Source organism: Phocoena sinus, chromosome 1 (assembly GCF_008692025.1).
Source record: "Phocoena sinus isolate mPhoSin1 chromosome 1, mPhoSin1.pri, whole genome shotgun sequence".
Classification (NCBI taxonomy): domain Eukaryota; kingdom Metazoa; phylum Chordata; class Mammalia; order Artiodactyla; family Phocoenidae; genus Phocoena; species Phocoena sinus.
The window spans coordinates 140,980,399-141,004,362 of NC_045763.1; the positions used below are offsets into that span (position 1 = coordinate 140,980,399).

The 23,964-nt window shown below is 36.0% G+C and overlaps 1 protein-coding gene across 6 annotated transcripts in view; it reads left to right on the forward strand.

Moving 5' to 3' along the window:
* The window catches only part of SWT1 (SWT1 RNA endoribonuclease homolog), a 91,292-nt gene that overhangs the window by 46,966 nt on the left and 20,362 nt on the right, over positions 1-23,964 (forward strand). For all 6 annotated transcript variants that reach the window (XR_004346566.1, XM_032610593.1, XM_032610606.1 and 3 more), the window contains one exon: positions 12-143. Coding sequence is in view for 5 of the 6 variants with exons in the window: in XM_032610593.1 (XP_032466484.1) it covers positions 12-143 (132 nt within the window). In the remaining variant the exon portion in view is untranslated. The remainder of the gene's footprint in view (positions 1-11; positions 144-23,964) is intronic.

Sequence of the window (23,964 nt, forward strand, 5' to 3'; positions counted from 1 at the left end):
CTCTGTTTTAGCATGGATGTGTTTCAAAGATTGGGCTCAAATTCAGCTCTGATGTCTTCAAAAATAGCATCATTTGAAGAAGCATTTGTATATCTTCAAAAGTTAATGGAAGCTGTTAAGGTTATTCTTGAAGGAATTCAGAGGTAAATACTAACTAAATTTAAAGTTTATTACTTTCATCTTTCTTTTAGGTTTATCAGCTTTTTCAGAGTTGCTGGGAGTCTTCCAGCAAGTTTTATAAACTAATGGTTTTTAGATTTAACTTCTTTCCCTCCCTTGCAAAGAATCCCTGTTTCTAATTTAGACCACACGAATGTTTCCACTTTTTTCCTTTCTAGGAAAAAATAGACCAGATTATAAGCTTCATAAGGAACTTTATTTTCTCTATTGCATAACTATAGCTACAAGAACAATGCCTGACACATAATGGGCACTCAGTAATTACTTGTTGAATGAAAAATATGTGTTAAGGTAATTATCACTGCCCTTTAAAAACAAATATATGTTAATGTTTGTGAACATGATTGATTTCATCCAATCCAGTCTCACAGTACCACAAACTGAAAAAGTTTGAGAAGCAACCTAGTTTTATGATGCTTTGAGACTTAATACATATGTGATTATTTTAAATATTTGTGACGTATATAGAAAACATAGTTCCAGAAAGGTATAGAATGGACCATACCACCTGTGTAGTGTGAAGTCAGATGTTTTCTTTTGTGGCACCGAAGAAGAATACTAAACTTAATCTTGCAATTTTTTTCTTTATATACCAAAGTTGCTTGACCTGAATTGGCATGCAGCTTGCTGACAGAAGAATACTGTTCTTTATAAATTAAAAAAAACAAAGTCAAACCTGATTTGATTTTAGCATGTCCAAGTTTTAAAAACTTGGATTTTTGAAACAATAGCAGCTTTTGGTTTTGTTTTCATTTCTCTTTACGGGTTTTTGGAAACTTCGTCTCGTTGTTAATGCACAAAGCATTTGTACCTCTTTTTGGATCACTTGGTTAATATGATTCTTAGAATAAAATATTACCAAAGCTTTTTGCCACTCCTAAGTTACTAATGAATTGAAGATGTAACAGATCCCAAGACAAGTTAAGTATCATCTCTAAGTGCATGTAGTCTCTTTTTTTATTTAAGGCAATATTAAACAAGAGTAGCTCTATGAAGAAGAAATATTCAGTTCTGATGTTAGCTATGTAAAAGCTGTTGCACATGCTACATAGCATAAAAGCCATGCTTGACACATTACCTTTTTTATAGAAAGTAGGGATATTAGTCTGAATTCAATTACTCAACACATGTTTATTGAGCACTGCCTGTGCTTGGCATCATGCTGGCTCTGGGGAATCAAAGATAAGTGAGATGCAAACTCTGACACCAATGAGCTTGTAGAAATAGTGCAGTCACATTGAAACAGATAATTGCAATAAAGAGTTATTGATATTTTAATAGGATTACAGGCAGTGGAGCCAGGGAGAGTCTGGGAAAAGATGAGACTGGATTGAGGTTGGAGGGGAATGACTTATAGGCTGCATAAAGCAGTTTCTACTTTATCCTGTAGGCTAGTATTTCACACATCCAGAGCCGTCAGTTATGTGCCTTGACAGAAGTGTTTCTGGTCCAAAAACTTCAGAAATGTTGCATATTATATTACCACTCAGAAAATCACTTTACATCCATTAATAGCTTTTATAGACTTTGCTGTAGAGAAAGCTTCTTAATTTTAGAAGCTTCAAACATATTGTTCCCTCGACCCCACCCCAGAGATTCTGATGGAATTGGTCTGAGGGTGTGCCTAGCTGTCAGGATTTTAAAAATTTCTCCAGGTGATTCTAATGTGTAGGCAGTGTTGAGAACCACTAGCCATTATTCTTAACCAGGTGTTCTCAGAGTGTGGGCACAGAACTAGCATCATCATCACCACCTGGAACTTGTTAAAAATGCAAATTCTCAAACTCTACCAGACCTCCTGAATCAGAAACTCAGGGTAGGGCCTTGCAGTCTGTGTCCTCCAGGTGATTCTGTGCAGGCTAAAGGCTGAGCACCATGGGCCTAAGTGGTGCTCAGCCCTGGTGGCCAATTCTAATCATCTGGGAGCTTAAAAAAAAAAAGAGAGAGAACAATGGCTGGGTGCTGCCTTAAACCTATTCAGTCTGATTCTCTGGGGGTGGGACCTGGGTGTATGCATTTTTATAAACTCCTTTGGTGAGTCTCATGTGGAGTCATGGTTGAGAAAGTATAGCATGTACAGCTTTCATAAACTGTATCTAAGGAAGTAAATACTTGAATTTTAAGGCTGATTCAGTTTTGTTAATCTTTCCTGTAAGTGTACATACCTCCAGGAATAAGAAAATGTTAGTTGTTCTGCTACTTTTTATAATGTGACCTGGAGTAAATTGTCTTGAGCCTCAGTCTTCATCTACAAAAGAGGCATAATAATGCCTTCCCAGAGCTTTTCATAAAGTTATTGTGCTTTGAAAGTCGGGTGTTGGTATAACTAATCAAACCAGCGATTCTCTGCTTATTTGTTGGGGAAGATGAGTTCTAGATCTTATCCCAGATTTACTGAAATCACAGTATCTGTAGGTATTTTGTAGAGGAGGGAAGCTGTATTTTTAACAGGCTTTCCAAGAGATTTATATGCAGTTGGTGGGGGACCACAGTTAAAGAAATTAATCCAACCTCCTGTAATAAATATAGTAGAACCTCTTGAGTTACCAGCAGAGGGCATTATGATTAAAAAGTTTGCCCGTTTAAGCATTCATTAATCAATGGAAACTACTAAAATTGCAAGTTTTTTTTAAACCTTCAAACAGTGGACATTTAAAAAAATATAGTAAAAGTTAATATATATTGTTTTGTCAAGTGAATATGTGGTCTTAAAATCCTTTAAAAAACAGTCATGTTGGGGCTTCCCTGGTGGTGCAGTGGTTGAGAGTCTGCCTGCCGATGCAGGGGACACAGGTTCGTGCCCCGGTCCGGGAGGATCCCACATGCTGCGGAGTGGCTGGGCCCGTGAGCCATGGCCGCTGAGCCTGCGGGTCCGGAGCCTGTGCTCCGCAACGGGAGAGGCCACAACAGTGAGAGGCCCACGTACCGCAAAAAAAAACTAGTCATGTTAAAGTAAGTTCAGTTAAAAAGAGATTGGCTAACTATGAGTCGATTTTTAAACATTGAAAAATACACTCAAATTTGTAGTGACTACAAATTCATTAGTATTTTGGACGCTTACTAAAATGAAATAGTTTTATATAGTTTTGAGATGCATACTCAGTGAATATATGTCAACTCTATTTCTTTTTATTATAGCAGATGATTTATAGTGTTACATTAGGAATCAATAATAGATGACCTGTTAACTGGGTCCTTCAGTTAAAGAAGTGAATGAAAATGTGTTTGTTGACCTAAGAGTTTGGGCTTCTAGTTCAGATCTTTCCCATTGTAGCTGACTTCAGGCATGTCATCTACCCTCTCTAAGCTACAGTTTCTTTCCTTAGTAAGTGAGAATACTCATCTCTTCTTCACATGATGTGTATGAAGATACTTTTTAAACTGTAACATATTTACAAGCGTTAGTCTTTATTTTCTCTTTAAAGCTGATATGTTAAATTTGAAATGTTTAAAAGTGTGTTATTTCAATTTTAATAGGGGTCTAAACATGATTGTCATAAGTTAAGACTGAAAATATTGATGTAACAGTTGTTCACACAGTTATACAATTAGGAACAGAATACCTAATTTGGTAAAAGTTGAAAATGGGATGGGAATATTGCTGATTTCTATACTTTCTGCACACTTTCTTCTTGGGTAGGAGAGTGAACTTATTTGCTATTGGTTTAGAGATTGCTTCTCTCTTATCTTTCCTTTTATACATATACAGGATTAATTTGAACACTTTTGTTAATGGTTTTCTTATCTAAACACTAGTGAACTAGTCAGTACTCTTTCCATGTAAACAAAAGTGCTTTAAGATTTATTTTTTAGGGCAGTACAATCTAGTCTCATATTATACTTCAGTGAACTTATGTCTAGATTGATCAAGTTACTCTCAAGATCACAAAAACCTTTTGTTTAGTATATAAAGATTATAAAGCTTCATTTGGAGTGAAAAATTAATCGGAGAGTCCTATGGCAAATTCTAAAACTAAGAAAACTTCTACTTGTACATTAATCAAAAATCATTAAATGTCTTGTGCTTAGATTGACATATCTACAAAGTTAACAGGTCATGTAATCCAAATCTGAGGCATACTATAAATGTGTGCAGCTTCAACCTGAAAGATAATACTCACAACAACCATGAATGTATGTTTTTGTGTCTGTGAAGTAGATTGAGCTGCCTGGTTTAGAAGCAGAGGAGAGGAAAGGGGAAGAGTGAGGGTAGGAAATTGCAGTCTGCCTACATTTTATAATCATGTTTGTGTGTTTCACCTTTATAAAATAAGATTGAAATTATTAAAAAGAAAAAAAAAACGCAAATTGTAGCATTTGAATCCAAAACTATAACTAGACCATGCTTAAGTGTGTATATTCATTTTATCACTTGGTTTAAAATGTAAAACTTTGTATTTCTGTGTCAATTTCATGAACTCTAGATTTCCAGCTCAAGTAGCCTTGGATGAAGTGGTTAAAATAATATTTCTCAATTTCATATTTTTAATCTTATGGGGAGTTATCAATAACTTGGCACATTTTTGGGGGGAGGGAGCTTTTTTTATATGAGGGGATATCTCAAGTTTAATTAATTAATTAATTTTTATCTCTTAAGCTTAGATGATTTTTTTTCTCTAGCTGTCATATTTGGTTTGATTATTTTTAAATATAGACTGAGTGCTAAATGGTGCCTTGGACACAGATTCTGAGTGGACGTTGATTTGTGATCATAGTACATGATTTTGGAAAATGAGACTTCTGCTTGAATTTAGGAAAGGAAGATGATTAATTTTTGTCATCTTCAAATGCTTTTAGTAATCTTCAAAACCTTTGTAACCTCTGTTACATTTCTGTGGCTTTGGTTTGAAATACCTTATAGAGCTGGTTTTCTAAAACAAAACAATTATAATCACGAAACTGGGGATTTTTACGTGTGTGTGTTATTTACATATATAAATTCTTATTAAGTCTCACAAGAAAGAATTTCCCTATTACTCTCTTACCCCATTTTAACATAAGAACGAAACATATACTGGTATAACCATACATAATTCCTGGGAAAAGGAATCCTATAATCACAGCAGTTTTTTATATCTACTAATGAATTAGTAGCTTCAAAGAGTGTGGAGTTTGCATTTGAGAGAATATTAACTTAATATTGTATGTTTTGATAGCTGACCTCTTGAGATTTTAGAAAGGTTATTTAGGGAAGGTCATCCTTCGGTTGACACAAAGATAACACTCTTTAGGCTGTTTTATAGATGAAGTTAATTGTTGAAACAAAAGTTTTTATGAAAGATGTAGAAAATAAAGACGTTAAAATTAGTGGCTTTTTAGCATCTTGACTCATTGCAGTGTGCAGGATGTTCCGCCGTTGATAAAAAATTTTCCTTGTCTAGGTTAGAGAGGTTTATCCATGTTTAGGTCTGACCTACTTTCTTTGAGGCTTGGCCTTTCTACCCTTAGATAATTAGACTTCACCTTCCCTCCCCCATTAGGGTTTCCACAGATATCACTGCATCTCTTTATCAGATTTTTCATATACCCCATGTCCTGTATATCAGTCACTATGTTGAGTAAGAGAAAATAATACAACCTTTTATTTTAAAATGAAAAGGTTTAGTTGCTTCACCCTCCATGCCATCATTTTAGACCTTTTTCATAATTTATTTCATAATCAGCTCCCTAAGACTTTGACCACTTTTAGGGCAGGAACTTTGCTTACTTTTCTTCATTTTACTTTTCTATACCTAGATTTATACCTGTATGACGCATAGGTAGATGGTTTAAAAAAAAAAAAAGCAGGGGAGGTGTGTTGAATGGTTGAATGAGTCTTTTATAGTCTATCTGGTGGAGGGTAACTTCTTATAGGGCTGAATGCTGCTAATAGTACTACATTATGACATTAGATCAATAGGTAATATAGAGGTTCCAAAAAAGATACAGAAGAGAGAAGCGCAAGCTATGAAAGGGTAAAGAATAAGAAAATTAGGAGGGCGCTTCCCTGGTGGCGCAGTGGTTGAGAGTCCACCTGCCAATGCAGGGGACACGGGATCGTGCCCCGGTCCGGGAAGATCCCACATGCCGCGGAGCAGCTGGGCCCATGAGCCATGGCCGCTGAGCCTGCGCATCCGGAGCCTGTGCTCCGCAATGGGAGAGGAAGAAGAAAGACTGGAACAAAGAGATTGAGGAGATAAAAAAGGTATTTGTGTCTAGAACAGATGATGGAGCCTCCAGTAATTTGCCCAACTGGCTCTTGTGGTCCCATGTTATCCTTAATTGCTTAATTCTGATCTCTCTATATCAACTATCTAAATTAGGGTTAGTAGAAGGAAAGATGAGATGTAATGGAAGTGATTGAGACTTAAGGAATATAAGCAGGTGTTTCTTATATAAGACATAAAATGTATATAAAATATAGACAATAAAAGCTTTTTATGGTATCTATATTACAGTTTGATAAACACAGCTTTAACGTAACATTTATATCAAATGTATGTAATACATAATAATATTTATATTAAATTAGCTGACAAAATATTAGGCATCCCCATATTAATCTGACTGAATTATCCAACACAGCTGATATTTTTTTAACATTCCTCTTTAATGCTACTGAAGGTAATAGATCACACATGACTTACGTTTTGGAATAACTAGATTTCATTTTATACATTTGAAGCTCTTATCTATGCTTCCTAGCATTTGTAATTCAAGAATAGGAAATAAGGACCTTTATTTTTATCCTAAATGTCAGCGTTGTGAGGACCTTTATTTTTATCCTAAATATCTGCGTTCTGATGCTAGTTATTCCTGCTACCCCTAAAGCATTTCTAAGTGTTGGTGTTCTTTTGTTTTAGTCAGTAAAATCCAGTTTTGGTGATGGAGTTAAATATTTCCCATCATAAACTTCTTGATCACACCAGAATCAAATAATCAAATATAAATGAAGATTACTTCTTGAAGATAACAAATATTTTACTTTGTTTATAGAATTGTTTTTATTTAAAATCAATACTTAAAATTTTTTCTTTTGTAGCTGATTATTTCTGCCTAATGATTTATTGATCTGATAATTTAACTAAAATTCCCTGCTATCCCTGCTATGAAGTCACCCTAAGAAATTCTAAAACTACCAAACACTACATTTTTCAGAGAAGCAGATGGGATGAATGACTGACTAAATCATTGGGGTTAGACATCAGTAAAATAAATGAAATGGGGTGGGGGGATCAAAGGTGCTCAACAAGGGCTCTATCATAATAATTTTAACTTAAATAATAAGTATATAATAAATACATGGATAAAGCCAGATGATCAGTTCTAATTCCTTCTTACAGAGTAGTTGTACAAAAGGTTTAACATTAGAGTGTACCCTAGACTCTAGGATTAGTCTCATCTATTTTGAGAAATATCTTCTTGTGCCTCTAAAGAACTTTAAACACTGTAGTAGACCAACCATCTGCCCATAGTGAGAAGTGATGCAGTCAATGTTCTCAAGGCTGTTTCTAGTAATATAAAAGGTTGAGTCCAACTCAGGACAATGTTTTCTCCCTAGAAGATAACTCAGTAAACATTTATTATACATCAGAAACCCCTGGAATTATGTTACATTTTGATGGTCCAATCCTTGTCAATAAGGCATAATAAACCTTCAAGAATCAACATATACTTAACCATTAGTAATAATGTAACTGGAACTATAAGTTGTAGATTTTCCAATTAATGTTTCTTTTTTGCTAACATTAAGATAGATTATGTTTTGACAGCACATAGCTATATATTTTCCCCAACTTGATTGTTGAGCTAAGGCAAATAAGTAAAATCAAAAGTATATTTTTATATTAAAGATAGTAATTTATGCAGATTTTATTTAAACTCTTGATAACGTAGATGAAAAAGTGTGAGTACTTTTGTACAGCATTGGAGTGTAAGGTAGTATAAAGAATGTATCAGTCTTCTTTAAAAGGATTTGTATCCACTTAGTAGGGTGACTCTATCCTAGAAAAAGTGAAATACTCAGACCTTTTGGGGGGTTACTAGATACTGACTGAGTGAATACTAATCTCCGGGGACCTAAAATTTCACTGTAGTTGGAGAAATGATCAGGGAAACAGATCTACTTTGATTAATAAGCAGTGACTACTGGTTTGTTTAGAAACTTGGAAAAAACAGAATTTGAGGATTGGTGACAGGAAAGTCTAGAGGAGAGATGTGTGGATGGGCATCTTGTAATGGGCACATGTGTCCCATGTGAATACTCATCAAAGACTACCCACTGCAGTGGAGACTCTCAGTAGTCAAATGGACAAGATCAGCTGTCCTGTGGATGTCAGTCACCCTCTTCCCCTAGCCACCCCAGTGTTTGGTCAGTGATCTCACATGCAAAGGGACAATAAATAGCAGCCTGGATAACATGAGCTCAAACGTGGGACTTCCCCTTAGAAGGCTGCTCCGGATGCTACCACTGCTGAGAGCCCAAACTGCCAACAGCTGAGGCAAATGCTAAGCAGTCTATAAGGCACCATTCCCTAGGGTACCATCAAGCCACTAGTGGCAGTGATTCAGACCCCTTCCATCATGAAGGAGGCAGTGATTTGTCCTCACTGGAATAGACACCTCTTTTAAATATGGAATTAACTTCTCTTACTGCAGTGCTTCTATCAGCAACTCCATCTGTTGATTTAAGGGATTTGTTGGTTACTGTCTTTATAACCCATACAGCTAAAAAACTAATTTTATAGCAAAAGAAGTACAACATGGTTACGTGGAATTCGCTGGCTTTATCATATACTAATCTAAGGAACTGGCTTGGTAAAACACTGTAAAAGACTTATTTTCCATACCAGCTGTAAACCTATGAAGTTAGGGTGCTGTCCTAGATAATGCTGTATATGATGCTGTTTCTCCCTTAGTCAGAATGTAGATCCAAGAATCAAGGGAAGTGGTAGTGGTTTCTCCACAATTAAACCAAATAACTTCTGTTAACAAGTACTGTTTCAGTCATTGCTGAGTCAGGAAAACAGAAGCCACTCTAGGTATTTCAAACAAAATTTAATATACAAACTTAATTTCAGTGCTATTGGAAGGACTGGAAGAGCAAAGGGGAGAAAGTGGTAATATCTGGAGGGGCAAAGAAGAGGAGGGTTTTTAATGAATTTTGAAATTTTCTGTATCTTGTGCCCTCTGTACCATAGGAGCACAATATTACATGATTACTGTACTTATTTTTAAAAAGTCAACAGTTCCTCTAGATTGCTTGGAAATAGTTGTAAACAATTACAAGAAGTGGATGTGATCCTATAAAATATTTTGTGTATAGAAGTAGAAACATTCTTCAGTCTAGTGTTCCATTCAATTAAGGTGTAATTGTTATGCTTCCTTTACATATATAGGCTTAGGACCTAATGTACAAGCAACCATCTGTTCTCAAACAAAACAAAGAAAATCCAACTTATTTTCAGAACCTTTAATCAGGAATTAATTTTCTTTCATAAATGTGTAAATTTTCAAAGAAGGTACAGAAATTTTATTATAACCTGAGCCAATGCATTTTTCATACCTATGTGTTTTCAACTTTCCGTTGAAAAGTCACTTAAAATAGAACTCCATGTTCAGAAATTTAACAGCCAGTTCTTCAACTTAGATACCTCTGTGACAGAATGACTGATGTAGGAAGGGGCCATTGTTTATACACCTACTCCTTATGGATTTCTACACTCCATCTCAGGTCTATGTCTTACCTGGGCTCAGGGGTGATTGGCTCCTGCTGCCATGATCATATCTGCCTACCACCAACAGAGGTACTAATTTCTCTTCTCATGCTGAGATATGGAAAATATTCTCTCTTAGTTCAACTAAGATACCATAGGACTTTATAGAAGGAACCTTCACTAAAAGGCTAATGAATATATGACTAAGCAAAAGGAAAAAAAATAGACAAAAGGAGTTTAACAATTCCTCATGCTGAACCAATCAAAAGATTAGCTGCAAAAGTAATTTCATACTTTGCAGTTTATGTAGTTGATGGTTTTTTCCCTTCCTCAGTCCTCATGTTCTGGGTCACCTATTGCTAAATCCCAGAACTTAACTAGCTTAAAACAATAGCAATTATTTATTTTCTCTAATGGTTCCAGGGCTTGACTGGACACGTGGGTAGTTCTCACTTGAGAACTACTCTTGTGTGGTTGTGGTCAGATGGTGTCTGGAGTCATCTCAAAGGCTGGCTGGTGCTGGCTGTCGGCTAGAACACAAACATGTAGCATCTCCATGTAGCCTGGGCTTCCTCATAGACTGAAGGCTGGTTTCTAAGATCATCCCAAAGTAACAGGTGGAAGCTCTATTGCCTGTAATGACATTGCCTTTCTGACTGAAAGTGTTATTTTGCTTTCATTCTTGATTGATACTTAACTGTGTGTAGATTGTAGGTTGACAGTTATTTTCCCTAGGCACTTTTTAAAAAATATTTATTTATTTATTTGGCTATGCTGGGTCTTAGTTGTGGCACGCGGGATCATTTTAGTTGCGGCATACAGGGTCTAGTTCCCTGACCAGGGATCGAACCCGGGCCCCCTGCATTGGGAATGTGGAGTCTTAGCCATTGGACACCAGGGAAGTCCCTCCCTAGACACTTTGAAGATGTAATTTCATTATCTTATATCTTCTTGGAAATGAGTAGTCAGCTGTCAGCATACTGCTTTTTTCTTAGCTGGTAATCTGTCTCTCCTCCCACCCCCCGTCCCACCCTGGAATGCTTTCAAGATTTTCTTCTGTAACGTTTATGTTTGGTAATTTTATCACAAGATGTCTAGTATAGGTTTTGTTTTATTTATCTTTCTTGAGATGTGGTGTGTTTTCTTCAATCTGAAGACTCATATCTTTAACTCTGGAAATTCTCAATTATTATCTCTTCAATTATTCTCCCCCTCATTCTCCATAATTCTCTTGTTTTGGAACTCCTATTGCTGACTCTCCTCATTCTGTCAGCCGTATCTCTTGACTCCTTTTTTCCATCTCTTTTATCCCTCTGTGCTGTATTCTGAATAATTCTTCAAATTTATTTTCTGATTCATTAATTATTTTTACCAATTTTTAATAATTTTATTTAATCATTAAAAATATATAATGCCTTCACATTGCTTAAAAATAATTCATTAGGTGAAAAAGAATATACAGTGAGTGAAAATTCTTCTTTCCATGTCTTTTACCTCAGTTAGCTCATTATCTTCAAGGACAATCAAAATTAATTAGTGTAGACTCTCTCTTGTCTACTTTTGCTTATGCTACCTGTTTTAAAGTGAGACTAGCCTGTAAGCTTTATAAGGACAAGAACTCTTTGTTTTGGTTTTTGATATATCCCCACCTCACCCAGGAGTTAATGTATAATGAGTAATCAATTAGTACAGAAATAAAGAGAAAGAAACTGCCTGGTCACCTGGATCTTAACACCATGATTTCATAGTTTTGGAAGAGTTCATCCTCAAATTTGTAAGTTTAGGAATTTTATTTTACCAGTTTACTGAAAACTTACCAGACTCAGCAGTAACCAAATTTAGAAGCAAGCTGATATATCAGAATGCCCATTTATTTATTTACATTGAAATCAGTAACTGCCAGCTGAACTGAAATATTTATAAATGAAGTGACTCCTAGAGGAAAGTTTACGCTGCAAACTAGATTACTACCAAGTTTTCTTGCTGACTGCTGGGGATGTTGACCTCAAGCTAAAGTAATCTCTCTTCTTCTCTGGAATTTTATTTGCCAGATAGTCAGGTCAGCCTTTACCCTATGCAGGGATGTTCTTTTTCTTTAATCCCCTTTTCTAAGCTCTGTGCAAACTACTACTTTTTGTCAATTGTGTCAACTAATAGTTATCTGAAAATGTCAAAACACAACTGGTCAGATTTCAGTGTTATTTACATTGCTTAAATTACATTCCTGTTTCCCTAAGGTGCTATCTTTATGACTTTGATTAGAATTGGCTGATTACTAAGGTCTATCAGCAGCATGTTTGCACACCATCTCTTAGGGTTGGTATTAATCTCATGTGTTACATATCTAGAGGCACTTTGTATACTGGGTAGGAAAGTGGTTGTAAAGCCATCTTCCCTGGGTTCATATCACTGCTCTATTACTTCCTAGGTTTTTGACCTGGAGCAAGTTACTTAAACCTTTGTCCTCCATTTTCTCAAAAATGGAGAAGTAAAAGTATCTTCTCACAGGATTAATGAGGAAGTGAATTACTATATGTAAAGGATTTAGGACAATTTAGAACAGTACCTGACAAACAGTATATAAATTATTACTATTGCTGTTGTTTTGTTGTTATTATTCTTACTGATTTATATTTCAGAAAAAAAAATTTTTTTTGCCTTGGTTCTAAATTGTGGAGGTTTACACTCTTTGGAAACCATACTCTCTGTGTGGACTAACTATAGGATCATTCTTATACTGCTCTTGTTCAGATGCAGCATTACCTTAGATTACTGTGTATTCCATAACTGATCCTGTTGATAATCCCTCTACTACATTTCCATATTAGTACCCTTTTTTCCTACTGTTAACAGAACTTCTGTTCCAGCATTAACTCCTTAATGCCTGGACTATTGTGATAATCTTCTAAACAGGTCTCCTTGCCTTTAGGCTCCTTTGACAGTTCCTTAAACTCCTTAAATCATATTTTATGGTTTCATTTCTTTCCTTTGTTCAAAAACATTTATTTTCTCTTATTCCCCTCTGGTTCAAATACAGCCTTTCCAATTTGTCAGACAAGGCTTTTGACTGCTTGGTCCTAACCTACCTTTTTAGTCTTATAGTCCTCTAGACTACTTTTGTAGTTAAGCCAAATTAATTTTTTGTGGTTTTCAAGGCAGGCCTTATGTTTTCGTAAAGCTCTTTACCTATGTGATCTTATTTAATTCATACAATAACCCTCTCGAGATGCTATTGTTACCGAACCAGGCTCATTTGCCTTTCTCATAACGAGCCAAATGCTGAGATGTCAAGGTTTGCAACAGAGAAAGAATTTATTTACGAGGCAGCCAAGTGAGGAGACGGGAGAACAGATTTCAGATCCACCTCCCTGAAGGCTGGGGGGCTTGGGATATTTATGGGCAAAGCGTATAGGGTGGTCAGAAGTACAGGGGAAGGTGACTGGAGGTAGGAAAAAGGTGCGGTAACTGCTGCTTTGCTCAGCCTTATCTGAATTACGTGCTTCTTCATGGGATGCACGTTCAGAAAATGGCAGCTTAGCATGCTCTGAAGATAGAGTTTTTGACCCTCTGACGTGGAAAGGTCATCCCCTGGACAAACAAGTCTCTTCTGCGCAGACTCTGATTGGCCCCATTGGTTCCACACAGTTTCAGCCAGTTTTGTTGTCTTATGAGCAGAGGGGTTTTTAACAAGCTGTTCCCTTATCTGCTCTTCTGTAAGACAAGCTCAAGAACTTCTGTTAGTCACCAGTTTCTATTAAACCTATGGGGCATGGTTTCAGGAAGGGTTTTTTAAGCCTGTGGGGGGCAGGCTTTCACTATCACACCCATTTTACACATGGGGAAGTAGGATCACAGGCATTATATCATTCCCCAAGGTCACACAGTTTATACTTGGCAGAATGACTTATTGAAATTGGTCTGATTCTAGAGGGCTCACTTTTTAAATACACTAAACTTTCTGACTGAAAAAATTACTTTAAAGTTAGTTATATTCCAGAGGTATTTTTTAGAAAACTTTAGAAAACTTCTAAGTTTAATTTAAAAGAATATTAAATGACTGATCAAAAAAATACAAAATATCTTTGCCTTAGAGGGAAATTTTCCTTCTTTGTTTTTCCAAATTTGTCTTTTCTACCTTTCATTTTTCTGGGGGGAGAATGAGTCCAGTTACCTTGGTTGAAATGAATATCCCAAAAAAGGTTTCCATTGGTAGATGGTCTTGTCTCAAGAGACAGATGTTAACAAATGAAACAACTGGGGTAACAAAAGCATGAAAGAAAACTATATCTAGGTGATATTGCTGACAGTCAGCCCCATGCAATTTGGAAGAGCGGTTAAGACCTATCTTAAAGCTGGAATAAAAAGTTCCATCCTGTGGAATGGTCAAACTAGGTCAAGATTAAGTTAGCATCCATGTACCAACACAGTGGGTTATTCATAGAAAAAAAATAGGTAAATTTGTTGTTTTCATGCATTTTAAAATGTGTCATTTGCTTACATTTTTTACTTTGTAACGGATTAGATACGTATTTTAGAAATGCCTTAGAATTTACGATGCATAGTTGGATTGGAAACAGTATTTCTAAGATTGAGAAGAGAAAGGAAAACAATGGTTATTTATTTTAGAGGAAGAGTGCACATGGTATCTTAGGTAGTACCAGAGGGATAATAAAGATATGTGAAACTATCCTTAAGCCCAAGGGGCAAATGTGATGCTAGAAATTTGAGGTAAAAACGCATAAGAAAGAAGCCTGGAACACATTGGAAATGAGTAGAGAACAAAGGACAAGGGAGGAAACAGGATGAAAAGATCCAAAACATTCTTGTTTGAACAGCGCTGGAGTGCTCGTGCCTTTTTAAATTGGCCATGCCTATGTAGCAAGGGTGGATTAGCCCAATTTATTATTACAGATCTGTAAAAGCAGACTGAAGTTGATTTAGCAGAAAGATAGACTGAAAAGTTCCAGAGACTGGCAACACAAATATCTGGAAATTCCCTGGCGGTCCAGTGGTTAGGACTTGGCACTTCCCCTGCTGGGGCCTGGGTTCCATCCCCGGTCGGGGAACTAAGATCCTGCCAGTCTCGTGGTTCGGCCAAGTTAAAAAAAAAAAAAAAAAAAAATCAAGGAAGGAAGGAGTTCCAAAAAAGAAGGAATCTTTAACAGTGTCTTGTTACTACTGAGGCCAAAAAAAAAAAAAGGCTGTTAGATTGAGCAACATAGAAGTCGTTGGTGAATATGTTGGTGGCAGTTTCATGAGAGTGTGGGGGCAGACGTTAAACATCAGTAGGCCGAGCGGGGGTGGCAGAAGGATGTTGTGAAACTGCGGGAGGTCATGAGGCCAGGGGAAGAGACTGTGTTCCAGATTTCCTTGAGAAAACAGTCAAGTCAGTGTAAATGTTTCTTAGATAATATATGAAAAGATAAAACCATTTATAATAAACATCAGAGTTACAGCAAAGACAGTGATTTTGTAATAACAGTACATGAAGTTATTCTTGACCCCTTCACTGCAATAATTCTAAAGTCTTCTGTTTCCTCAAAAAGGCCTTTCTGCTAGGATTTGCCCTCTTATAAATGGAATCATACAGCATTTGTCCTTTTGTGACAGGCTTATTTCACTTAATACAATGTTTTCAAAGTTCATCCATGTTATAGCCTGTTGTAGCCAGAATTTCCTTTTTAAAGCTCAGTAATGTTCCACATATATGCCACATTTTGTTTATCCATTCATCTGTTGGTGGACACTTAGGTTGCTTCTACTCCTTGGCCATTATGAGTAACGCTGCTGTGAACAAAGATGTACCGATATCTCTTTGAGTCCTTGCTTTCAGTTCTTTTGGGTACATACCCAGAAGTTGAACTGGTGGATTATGTGGTAATTCTATTTTTTAATTTTTTTGAGGAACCACATACTGTTTTCCATAGCAGTTGTACCATCTTACATTCTCACCAACAGTGCACTAGGCTTCCATTTTCTCCACATCCTCATCAGTACCTGTTATTGTCCGTGTTTTTAAAAATAACCATCCTAATGGGTGTGAGGTGGTATCTCCTGATTTGGTTTGCCTTCTTTTTATAAAAAGTCTAATGCATTTTAAAAGCTCTTTCAGTGTTGATTAGTTAAATGTATTTGTATTACAAAAGAGGTATTTTATGTTCAATTTTTTTTTCCTCGGGTTTATTCTAAATAGAACATTAATGTTTTTGATCTATTATCAATGTCTATATATAGTGAGGTGTGTTTCTAATAAGGCAGTAATAAAATTGTGTCTCAACCCCAGCTGGATATATTGAGATCTTACAGCACTAAATGGTGGGAGCACAAGATAACTCAGTCTTCTGTTTCTTTCACTATGAGCTCATATCTTGGCTCTGCCCCTTGTGATCTAGAGAGGTCTTATTTGCCATGTTACAATGGAAAGATAGTAGGTACCTGGTAGTGAGGTGTGATTAATCAGCTAGGAAATAACATTCATAAAATTTTAGGAGGAACTGTGATTGAGTATTATGCAGATTTAGCTGGCATATAGTGGGCATAGGACTCACTGAAGACCTGGTTATGAAGCTCTAGATTGTGAAGACGTCGTTGAGCCCAATAGGGGCCTCAACACTAAGTAGAAGAGAAATGAGTTGGTTTTTCATACTTCTGGCCCCTTCGAGTACATTGTTAGTACTACGCCTGGAACTGGCCTCCAGCAGCACCGTCTCGAGTAGTAAGGTTATCTTTTAGCAAGAAGCATAATGCTATGAAGCAAAGCAAAGTAGTTATTTGGCAGCTAACTACTCAGTGAATTCCACAGCGGTCTCACGTTATGGGAAGTGGTCCATCTTGCTTCTAACCTTGAGGTCCATGGCTCCTCAAAAGCTGAGCCCCCAGTATTTAGGAATGTCAGTTGTATTCATTTGCTAGGGCTGCCATAAGGAAATACCACAGACTTGGGTGGCATAAACAACTGAACTTTGCTTTCTCACAGTTCTGGAGGCTGAAGTCCAAGATCAATGTGCTGGCTGGGTTAGCTTCCTCTGAGGCCTCTCTCCTTGGCTTGCAGATGGCTGCCCTCTTGCTGCCTCTTCGTATAAACATCCTTTTGTGCACATGCATCCCTGGTGTCTCTGTGTATCAGAGTTCCTCTTATAAGGACACCTCTTATAAGGACAGTCAGGTTGGATTAGGGCTCATCCTGATGGCCTCATTTTAACTTAATCACCTCTTTATAGGCAGCTCCAAATATGGTCACATTCTGAGGTACTGGGGATTAGGGCTTTGACATATGAATTTTGGGGGAACACAGGTCAGCCCATAACAGTAGCCAAGGCCCAATAACAAAAATAAGTGCTGGATTTGAGGAAACTGGGAGTGTTGTGATAAAACTCTTGGGACACATGATGACTGGCATTTTTCAGAATTTCCTGAATAATGGTATAGGATCCTAGGGTCTTCTGACCTAGCCTCACTAGACCAATCCAGATCCCTTTGCTAAAAAATGTCTCTTTAGTTATGAATAAAGAGCCATCCATCCAGTACTTGACCAGTGTATCACAGAAGAAGATGTGACAGAGGCTTGGATTGTACCTTATTATATAGACTCATTAGCTAAGGTAAGAATATGCTGCTTTGTGAACATAGTTAAGATTTTTCTGAAGGTGGCTTTTAATTGAACACTAAACCTAGTGAGATGGATTTTTGATATCACCACAAGATGTCTTTTTGTCAGTCAGAGATTCTAAATATTTTAGAAGGTCATTTCCATGACCTTTCTGGGAATAAATTGTAGTACTGATGTCAGTTCCCATAATTCCTATGAAGTCACATAAAGATAAAACTGAGACTAGGAATATGCATGTTCTGTCTGTGTTTGGCCAACACAGCTAAGCAAAGTTCAGTAATATGGCTGTAGCTGATTATCATAGTAACAGCTTTTATTTCTAGGGGTGCTCCTGGATCCTGGTGATGTGAAACAGTATGCTCTCATCTGGTTGGTAGCCAATGGGTAGGGCATAGTTCCTGTGTTTCTCCATGTTCAGATCATATTTTATAGATTATGTTCTGTATTGATAATAATCATGTTTTGTTAGAGTTTGGCTCCACCTTTACCTTAATTGCAATAATTAGGGATTGAAAATGTTATTGGTTACATATTGGCCATCTTCTCTGCCTTTCATTTTTCTGGAATTCCCTTATTGATGTTTACATCAACATCCAAGACTAAAGAGAGAAGATTGTCACCGTTCATATGGATCACATAAAAGTTCACTGCTGGACAGACTTTACAAGGAGATAACAAGTCCCCAAACGGTTTGAACTAAATATTTATTTAGTTCTCAATTGATAAGCTACAGTGATAATTGGGGGTGTTTTTTAAGATAAGAGGTAGAAGAATAATAATAGCTAACATTTTGTTGAGCCAAGAACTGTTCCAAGTATGTTATACATATTAACTCATTTAATCCTCTTAACAGTCCTGGGAGATAAGTACTGTTATTATCCATGTTATACATGAGAAACATAGGTGCAGAGAAGTAAAGTAATATACCTGATGCCACTCAGCTGGAAAGTGGTAGAACTATGATTTGAACTCAGGCAGACTGAGTCCAGAGACCATGATCATAATCATTATATCATTATGCTTAAATGCCAATGTAGAAAATACATTGGCAGAAGAGGCTGGTGACCCATATAAGAGAATTAGTGGAAAATGTATGGATATATGGTGTTTTAACCTTTCTGCAAAATTAACAGAAAGCTGTAGTATTTGCCAGTATGTTCTAATTGTATGTATGTTTATGTGTAGCACACATGTAAGCCGTATAATCTTTTCCTTAATCTAAATGGTATTTTCTTTCTGTAGAATTTGCTTTTATAATTAAATCTCAAATGTAGTCATTAAAATTACCTATAAACTCTCCTTGTTCCTACCACCAACTTTAAAAAAAAATCTCCAGTGTTCTGAATAGATCAAATTTTAATTATTAATTGTATCCAAACTAATCCAAAGTTCCTACATTTAATACCTATATCTACAAAATTCTTTGCTCTAAAGGGAAAACAGGAACATAAAATAATTTATTTTGTTTAAGTTGTTTAACTTTATTTTTTGCTTTTTACCATTTTTAATTGCCTATGGTGTTCTTTTAAAATCTGGGGCTGATGGATATCTTCCACTTGCATAGCTGATTTCACCAAATTAACTATAGAAAGCATATGATTTTAATTTTACTTGTAATAAAGGACCCTCAAAAATGTACTCTAAGATCCAATACCTTTTTCCTGATGAGTATATCCTATTGTTAATTTGATAAATTTTCACCCAGTTTATCAGTAATACAACTTAAATTCATCAGCAGCAAAATTCAGTTTGCATGTCACTGTATTAAAATAAGAGGAACATGGATGGAGCTAGAGATTATCATAATAAGTGAAGTAAGTCAGACAGAGAAAGACGAATACCATATGATATCACTTATATGTGGAATCTAAAGTATGATACAAATGAACTTATTTACAAAACAGAAACAGACTCACAGACATAAAAAACAAACTTATGGTTATTAAAGGGGAAAAGGGGTGGGAGAGGGATAAGTTAGGAGTTTGGGGGTAACAGATACAAACTACTATTTTTAAAAAAAGGAAGAAGAAGAAAAAGGACAGAACTCTAGGGTCAGAATGATCTAAAGTTGAATCCTAGTTCCATCCACTTACTATCTCTGTCACCTAGATACGTTAATTAACCTTTTTTGTATTTGTTTCCTAATCTATAAAATGGAGTTTATAATAATTGCTTTATTAAATTGCAGAAATTAAAGGAGACAGCATTTGTTCCATCCCTGGCACTTGGTAGATGCTGAATAAATATTGTCCTCAATAAAGATGTAATAATTGATTCATAGTAAAATTTAAGCTCTGAGTCAGTTCTTAGCTTTGGAGAATGTACAATGAGTTTTTAAAATAATGTTGTAAACAAACATTTTTACCTCATGTAATTATGTATTTTTTTAAAACAAATTTATTTCATTTATTTTATTTTTGGCTGCGTTGGGTCTTCGTTGCTGCGTGCGGGCTTTCTCTGGTTGCGGCGCGCGGGCTTCACATTGAGGTGGCTTCTCTTGTTGCGGAGCACAGGCTCTAGGCACACAGGCTTCAGTAGTTGTGGCTCGTGGGCTCCAGAGCACAGGCTCAGTAGTTGTGGCGCACGGCCTTAGCTGCTGCACGGCATGTGGGATTTTCCCGGACCAGGGCTCAAACCTGTGTCCCCTGCCTTGGCAGGCGGATTCTTAACCACTGTGCCACCAGGGAAGCCCTAATTACGTATTTTTAATCTAACTTCTTTACTGTAGTAAAATAAATTTACTGTTGTTACCATTTTTAGGTGTTCTTAAAAATGTATTAATAGGGTATTAAATACATTCATAATGTATTAGTTATAATGTTGTGTAACTGTCACTGCCATCCATATCCTTAACTCTTTTCATCTTGTATAACTGAAACTCTATTCCCATTAAATAGTAACTCCTCATTTCCGCTTCCTCCCCAGCCCCTGGTAGCCACCATTCTGCCTATCTATAATTTTGACTACTCCAGGTATATACACAAAAGAATTGAAAATAAAGTCTTGTTTCTGTGCAAAGGGCTTGCTGCCCAATTCGCATACAAGCCAGTACTATGACACCAGCTTTTGAGAAGAGGAAAGACTTTATTGTGAGGTTGACTGGCAAGGAAACAAGGAGGCACAGCTCTCAAATCTGTCTCACCAGTCTGGGGTTTGGTCAAACTTTCATGAGTTAGAGGAAGAGGGTTGGTTTGAGCCCTGGTGGGGCAGGTTTCCATTGGAGGGCTTTGGAACTTGGCCATTTACGGTAAGGTTAGGTAAAGGGGCTTCAGCACTGGATCTTCCTGAACAATGGACCCGTCACTTCTGAAAGGGTTCTGGTCACACCTGGTCCTTAGGTTCTGTGGAGGAGAGAAACTTTGGTTCCAGGTGTTATTTGAGGTCAAAATTTTCTCTTCTGCGTGTGCTTCGGCTGCATGACTTGTGGTTTTGTTTTGTTGTCTCTGAAAAACAACTCAGTATCTTGTTAGATACAGGACAGGGCCAGTTTGGGCTGGTTCTGCAATTATGGTGTCAAAGAGATATTTACATGTTCATAGCAGCATTATTCACAGTAAGTAAAACATGAAAGTAACTCGTGTCTGTCAGCAGATGAATAGATAAGCAAAATGCGGTATATGGATAACAATGGAATATTATTCAGCCTTAAAAAGGAAGGAAATTCTGACATATGCTACAACATGGATGAACCCTGAGGACAGTATGCTAAGTAAAATAAGTCATATAATTAGTTCTTAAACTTATTTTTAATTTTCTTCAAGCATGAAAAACTATTTAAAATATTATATTAATGTGAAACTGCCTTGCCAGCAGGGAACATAATTTATTCAGTTCTGTGGGTTGTAAGTTAAGATTTATAAATATCCAAGAATATGCTCTCTCTTCTTTTGAATTTCTAGAATTAGATATTAAACTTGAATATTCTAGACTTATTTCCCCACTCCTGAGTCTGATGCTTTATTTCTCCTATATAGGAGAAAAGTTTTATTTGAATTTTTAAAATCCTTATTTAAAAATTAGTCCATTTTAATGCATTATTTGATTTTTAAATTTTAGTCAGATTAACTTTCATTTCTTTTTAAAATTTTTGAGTAGCATAGTCTTTTTTTCTTGATGAGATACATGATATTTATCTAATATTGATAAGATGGAAATGAAATTTGTTTAATTCAGATTAACATGTTGCTTACTTAATGTTAATTGCTCATAAATAAATAGAAAACTCAAAGTGCTTATGTGGTTAAGAGTCAGGACTTGTTGATTCTGCTACTGACTTCCTTTGTGGTTTTGAAAAAGATATAACAACTACAAAGATTTAGTGTTTGAACATACATGGAATAGTTTGCCAAAAGCATTTGATACAAGGCAAATTAACGAGGTTGTTTTTGCTTACATATGAAATTCTTAAAAGATTTTAAAGAACTTTATTTCATTTGATTTCATAAAATCATTTAAGGCAAGAAGATGTGCGTGCGGGTTATCCTTTTTTATTAGTGGAAAAAGCATGGACTCCAGAGTCAAACCAATAGAGATTTAGGTACCTACCACCACTCTGTAATCTTGGGCAAGTTTTTTACAACCTTGAGCCTTGGTTTCTACATCTGAAAACTGGTTTTCATAGCACCTAATATTTATTGACATGTGCCAGGCATTGTGCTAATAAACATTTTGGTATTTTAGATACATTATTTTATTTACTTAATATAATAACCTTATTCAGTAAATACTACTTTCTCCTCATTTCACAGGGGAGGAGCTGGGGTACAGAAAAGTAGGTAACTTGATCAACTTGGTTTGTAAATAATCTGCGAGCAGCAGATTAAATCCTACTTCAGTCTATTTCCTAATTCTGATTCCAAAATTCTAAAGTGAAATTTCAAGATTATAACAACTTGAAGATAGGCAACCATGTCTTTTTTCTTTTATATTCCATAGCTCTTAGTATCATATACATTTGAGAGAATAGTATGCATTTGATATATACTTATTGATTGTTATGAATTTCTCTTGAAAAACAGATGTGGATATATTTATAAATTAAAAAATGGCCATTTTCTCTAAGGGCTAATTCTTTCTATTATTCTTTTTAAAAGTTGCCATTGAAGGGTAATTTTAGGACTTTCATTCTAACAGTCTTTTGTCTTTGTGCTGGTATTTTAAAAAGAAATGAGAAAGCTATAGAGAAGGCTGACCTCTCAAGAATTTTTGTGTGGGGAGTTACTAAGGCATGAAAGTCCATAAACCATTTTTCTCCATTTCATTTTTTGTGTATTTTCAACAAGCTGTACTTCTAGTTAGTAAAAGTTGGTAGTTTTTGTTTATACCAGGCCAAATTCCATTCTCATAAACTCAAACTTCATTGGACATAATGAAGTCTAAATTCAACCCTAAATTGAGTGTATTTTAATAAATATTGTCTATTCTCTTTGGGGCTCAATTTACCTCAAAACATTTTTTTAATTGGGGTATAGTTGTTTTCTAGTGCTGTGTTTCTACTGTACAGTGAATCAAAACATTTTTAAGAGTAGCAAATTTTATAACAAATCCTATAATGTGTATCCTTGTTTTAAAAAATAACATGTACAATTTTATTCTGATTATAATAGTAATATATTTGTGAATGATGCTGACATCCCAATAAGCCTTTTTTCATTAGAATATAATTCTGTGGTAATTTTGTCAAATAATCAAGTATTTAAGTTTGTACAATGTACATCATTGTACATCTCAGTAAATTTATTTATAAAAATCACTGAATTGTTAAAATGAGTGAATAGTAAGACTGTTAAAAAATAAACAGTAAGGGGCTTCCCTGGTGGCGCAGTGGTTGAGAGTCCGCCTGCCGATGCAGGGGACAGGGGTTCGTGCCCCGGTCCGGGAAGATCCCACATGCCGCGGAGCGGCTGGGCCCGTGAGCCATGGCCGCTGGGCCTGCACGTCCGGACCCTGTGCTCTGCAATGGGAGAGGCCACAACAGTGAGAGGCCTGTGTACCGCAAAAAAATAAATAAATAAATAAAACCATGCTGGGAGTTTAAAATTTTTTCAGTTTTTGCTAATTGGAAAACTAGGATGATGTAATTGTTTTCTTTATTTCGTACTATGGCTATGACTTGTTGCTATAGATAAATGACTATTTTACCTAAAACTAGTTTTTTCTGCAAAGTATTTCAGTACAGAGAAATGTTAACTTTATTCTCTGGCAAAGAGCGTACTTTGCTTGAAATTTATAAGTCTGTCTTATAAAAAACATCTTGTTTTATCTATTTTTTTTTACCCTCTTTATGGACAGTTTGGATTATTTCCAAAGCTATAAAAAAGAATGGGTGTAAATTATTCTACATTGCTTATAGTTTGTTTACACTAGGTTACAAAGTTGGAACACACTATTTTTCCATTGCTTTTCTAGCTAGAAGATTAGTTTAGCTTATCTATATAGCTTTGTTCTCATATTTGAAAACAAATTATTTATGGACTCTCT